Below are 5,369 nucleotides of genomic sequence, written 5' to 3' on the forward strand. Positions count from 1 at the left end.
ATCTTGCGTATAAATTTTATCTTGCGTATCTACAGATGATACGCAACAGAGGAGTGCCTGCGTAGACATACCCATCGCGTATCTAGCCATTGCAACGCAGATGATGTGCTTGCGCCCATGTTACTTTGAAGAAAAATAAAATAAACTTAAAAGAGGGTAGGGGCTATTTTATCTCCTCGACGTTGATTTCATCATTATTTCTTGGTGAATCAACTACAAATGTTGACATGAAAATTAAGGGGAAAAAATATATTTATTGAGAAGAATACCTTAACGTTATTCCTGTACAATCAGGAAGTATTTCATAAGAATTTTCTTGACTAATATTGTCTTTGAAATGATGCTTGAAAAGATGCGATATAGACTTCGAAAAAAAGATGAGAGCATTGTCATTTTTTAAAAGAAATCTCTGTAAAGACGCGCAAGCGTATTTTGCAAGCGTATTTGAAGTCAATAAATTGACGCAACCTCACTCCTTCGCCACACCTCCTGGCGGAATGGATTTTCATTGGTTGAGTGATATGAGAGAGCTATAAAAGCGCATTTCTAATTGGATATTGATTAAAAAATAGGTGTGTCTTACAGAGATAAAATGAAAATAAAATTGTTTTCAGAATACCAATTCGGAGAGATTTTAAGGGTATTTTATCTCACTAGTTTTAACGGAGATAAAATGGATCTCAGAATACCACCCCAGGGCTTTTTGAAAGTGTAAACTTTTTTTTGATACGCACTGTATATTTATATATATATATATATTGTTATCTTACTGTAATCCTTCTGTTCTGTACCCTTTGTTACCCTTTATTTACTTTGTTGTTATTACGATTTTATTTGTATGGTTTTGTTCTTTTTTGCTTGTTTCAATGCATTATAGGCCTGATGAAGGCCCTACTGGCCGAAAGCTAGCAATAAATGAGATACTGGGAAGCTACGTCTAGCGTCAATGCTTGAATTATTTACGCCTATATATATATTTATTTATATGTGTATATATATATATATTGGAAAGAGAGAAAAACGGCAAACATTATCATTGTCTGACATGTATGATAAAAATCGAGAGATTTAATGAAGGAGAGAAAGAGGGAGAGAGAGACGGGGTCGATTATTATTGTCATTTTTACAAAGGTGTTGAAAGAAACGTGACATCTCAAAAGTCAGGTCCACTCTTGTAAATTTGCAAGAGAAACTCAATTACAATGTCGTGTGCCAGGGTGGTTGCGCTACGCGTGCGTGTGTACATCAGATAAAAGCACCCTTCCCATAAAGGCACAAATGCTGCATTTTTTATGTGGGGAACGTACTCATCTCTTGAGCTCAACCCTGAAAAGACAGTACAGTCGTGAAAGTGACTTCGAACTATACTGATGAAATAATCAGTCCAAGATTTTTGTGGTAGTGGAAACGCCTTTTACGGCCGAGGTCAATTTACGGCGTCGTGTAACCACCCACTTCCGACCCGAGTGCGTTGTTTTGTTCTCTGAATTTGGGTTAAGTTTCATCAAAACGTACAATCTTGAAGTTAGAACTTAAGTTTGTTAGTTTGCAATCTTAGTGTTTCAGACATTGGTCCAATTATTGAAGCTAATTGCCTAATTTGGTCGATCTTTTTAAGATCACCGCTTTTTTTACACCCCCCCCCCAAAAAAAAATATATATACTGATCTCTTCGACATCATCTAAAACAAGAAAAAAACATATATATTTCTCTGGGATTTATCCTCCATTTCTCTTTCTAATTTAAAAATAAAATAGTTCTGATAGATGAACAGAATGTATGTATTTTCAGTGGCGTACAAAGTGTGGGGGGCGCTTGCCCCGCCCCCAATTATTCACGACTAAGAAAAGAGAGAAAAGGAAAGAGAGAAGTGTGAAATATTATGTCAAAATCTGTCACAAATTCGATTTTTGTAATACAAATGTCGAATTGTTTGCTCGCTCGCGTATAAATTTTTATGAATTTTGCCCGACACGCTATATCTCGCCTTTCAAAATTGTTGACTCATTACGTCACTGTATTTTTTCAAAGCATTATGATGATTAAAACTATCATATTCGTATATAGGTATGCATCTCTAAAATAGTATTCTTGATGTGTAATGCACATGGTCTATTTTTTTTCACTTGAAAGTTATATTTAATCGATTTTTTTTCAAACAGTCAAATGAATTGGGTGTGTGTGTGGGGGAGGGGGGCTGATTGCACACGATTTCACAATATTTAAACTTTAAAATTTCGTAAAAATGCACTTCCCCTAAACTTTAATTTCTCTCACTCTCTTTTCTTTTATTGCTGAATAAAAGAAAACCCTTTAGTCATGTTAGTATCAATGTTAGCCGGTCATTCAGGATATAACGGTAAAGCTTGTATAGTGGTCGTGAAACTTTCAATTTTAGTCATCATCGTCGTGAACTTGGCCAAAATGAGTCATTGTTTATTGGTCTATGTTTGTAAAGTACCTCTACCTAGAAATGTCAAGTTGTTATAGTGAATATCATGTTGGAAATTTAGGGCAATAAATAGGAGACAGATATATATCCGTTGGATTTAACTTGTTGAATACCTGAGATTTAGGCTAACATGTTCGTCATCATCGACTAGATCCTCCCATGATTCATACCTCACCATCGTCAATATGAACATCGCCATCATCACCGTCATCGTATTCATCATCATCATCATCATCATCATCATGATCATCATAATCGTCATCATCATTCTCGTCATAATCATCACCACTATCATCATCATTATCATCCGCATCACCATTATAGTTACGATCATCATCAGCATCGTCATCAACATCCTCCTCCTTATCATCATAATCGTCGTAATCATCCACCTCCTCTTCATCAATATCATCGTCATCATTATCGTCATCATCCTTATCATCATCCTCATCTCCTCCACCACTAATACTACTATCATCATAATAATCATCATCGTCATCTTCGGCGACGCCGTCAGCAGCACCAGCGCAATCATGCACATTTCGATCATTGTTATTTCCACGCCTTTAACCTCAATTGATTAAGAAGACATTATGTAGACCCCAGCAAATCGTCTTTTTTAATCATTATTGTAATCTCTCTCTATCCCTCCTTCCCATCCCCCTCTCTCTCTATATATATATATGTATACGTGTATATGTGTATATATAATTTCAAAATTTCTTATCATACCTTTGGATGGTTGTTACATTATGATTGCTGAATATGAAAAATTTCAATTTTCCCTGATCATAATACACAATATGGCTATATTCTTACAATTGGATTTATCATTATTTTACACTCTAAATTTCAAGGATTTAAAAATGATATATAAATCCAGATCGGCCGTGAATAGTGACAAACCAACATTGGGATCTACTTTTAATTTTAAGGATTAATTTTAACTCTAAAATTATTGAAATTAAACGATTATAAAAGCCTTATATATTTAAGTTCAAACAGTATTAATCTAAATCTAATATCCAACCGGTCACTACCTTACAGCCCGCCCCCCCCCGGCTACGGGTTTGGCAAGCAAAAAAAAATCAACTATTCATCTTTCACACAAAATCGGCTCTCCACTTGCACATCACCCGCGTCGAAACAATGCGTATACTGCGCTTCATAAATTGCATGTTCATTTTATTTGTGAAAATTTTGTCAGTTTGTGAAAAAAAAATATAATGATGATTATAGCTTTTTAATTTCACATCCCATCGACCTTTCTGGCATTAATTGCCAGTCAAATACTTCTTAACACTTTTTTCTAACAGTACTGAAATCAACTTTTTGATGGGAAGGACTTTATCTCTAAAGGTGCTGACAACATAATACGAAGCCAATTCTAAGCAAAATATTTGTTAAGTGGACGCACTTGACGTTGAACTTCCTCGAAACGCTTGTTTAGATCCGTCGTTATAATGTTTGCCTTTTCACTTTTTAATGCAATCGTTTGCACAAAAGAAGTCAAGTTTTAGTTCCTATAAGTGGTGCCAAATTGGTTATCTGACGTCATAGCCCGATGCGATGTCCAAACATAATTTTGGTACACGCATTCATGGACCCTATCACGGAGGATTAGACAATGACAACAGAAAGAACAAACAAACTCATAATAACAAAATCACAACGCACTCCTTCTAGATATAAAATGCTGTAGGAGATGCGTGGACTATTATAAGTTTCTCCATTGATCCAAGGATTCCCAATATGTCATAACTATCGTTTTCTTGAACATTTTTTAAATAACTTAAAGTAGATTTCAGCACACTTCGCATGACTTTAGGCATTTGTCACCCCCCCAAAAAAAAAATTATCAATCACAACAATACAATGAGCTTAAAATTGACAATATACACTAACAATTTGTCCTGGACCCTGTTACCACATTTTGATGTTTTCACCAACTGTTTTGGGAAAGTATTTTTGCTCTCCAAGGAGACCATTCCACTTGTATAATTGTTTGCTGAATTCTTAAAAGCTCTATATTTATTAATGTTTCTAGTGAAAATACCGGTAGATTTGCTGGTACTGCCTTATCGCTTTGATATTCCTTTATGACTGTTAATGAGATGATAATTCATAGCCACGCGACCGTATTAGCGTACATACGTCATCGAGTTTACCTCCACTTCCTGAACTGATCGTTACAATAGCCTAACAAACCCCATGCTAATTGCAGCGCGTGCCCCCTTCACCACACCCATGCACCCCTACAGCCACTGACTGACTGGTATACGTCCACTATTTGCACCCCTCCTGGCTCCGGAAGTCGTCTTTAACCTAATGACTTGACTGATTGAACTTGTCAGAGGTCCGTATTTGCACCCCTTATCACCACTTAAGGGTCGCTTACGAAAAATTGAGATGATTGTTAAGTTATTAGGATGGAAAAGGGAACGAAGGACTTCTATATGTAATTCATCATTATCTTTATCTGCATTTTGTGTTCTTCGCAAAATTTATTCATTGGGGAGATAGCGAAGGAAATAATAAAAAGTGATCTGATCTGAGAATAATGCCCATCTTATTATGATGGTGATGATTGTGACAATAATTATAAAGATGATAATAATGAAACATGTAGTAATAACGAAAATGACAATAATTATACCATGGAAAACAATGCCATTATGTTAATGTCCCCTGAAATAGCTATTCATCGTATAATATATCTTTTGTTAATTTTGATTACTAGTATGTGGTTTCGGTATGATATCTACATGGAAATGAATACAAAGAAAAACAATGCTAAGATTGTTAAAAATGATATTTATCTAATTATCATTACCACTCGTACATGATACCTTCCTTTATTTTGACTTTTCCCATATCGAGATATCATGCTTTTTAATCGGTTATAATCATTTAGAA

General features: G+C 35.2%; 1 protein-coding gene across 1 annotated transcript; it reads right to left on the reverse strand.

Annotated features, from left to right (window-relative positions):
* Positions 1-2,617: 2,617 nt before the first annotated feature.
* LOC135155270 (prostatic spermine-binding protein-like) lies at positions 2,618-4,666 on the reverse strand. The gene is made up of 2 exons (XM_064104203.1): positions 4,662-4,666; positions 2,618-3,017 (listed from the first exon to the last, which is right to left on the reverse strand). Exons 1-2 carry the CDS (start codon positions 4,664-4,666, stop codon positions 2,618-2,620), a joined length of 405 nt encoding a protein of 134 aa, XP_063960273.1.
* Positions 4,667-5,369: the final 703 nt, after the last annotated feature.

This window comes from Lytechinus pictus, chromosome 8 (assembly GCF_037042905.1).
Source record: "Lytechinus pictus isolate F3 Inbred chromosome 8, Lp3.0, whole genome shotgun sequence".
NCBI classification, from domain to species: domain Eukaryota; kingdom Metazoa; phylum Echinodermata; class Echinoidea; order Temnopleuroida; family Toxopneustidae; genus Lytechinus; species Lytechinus pictus.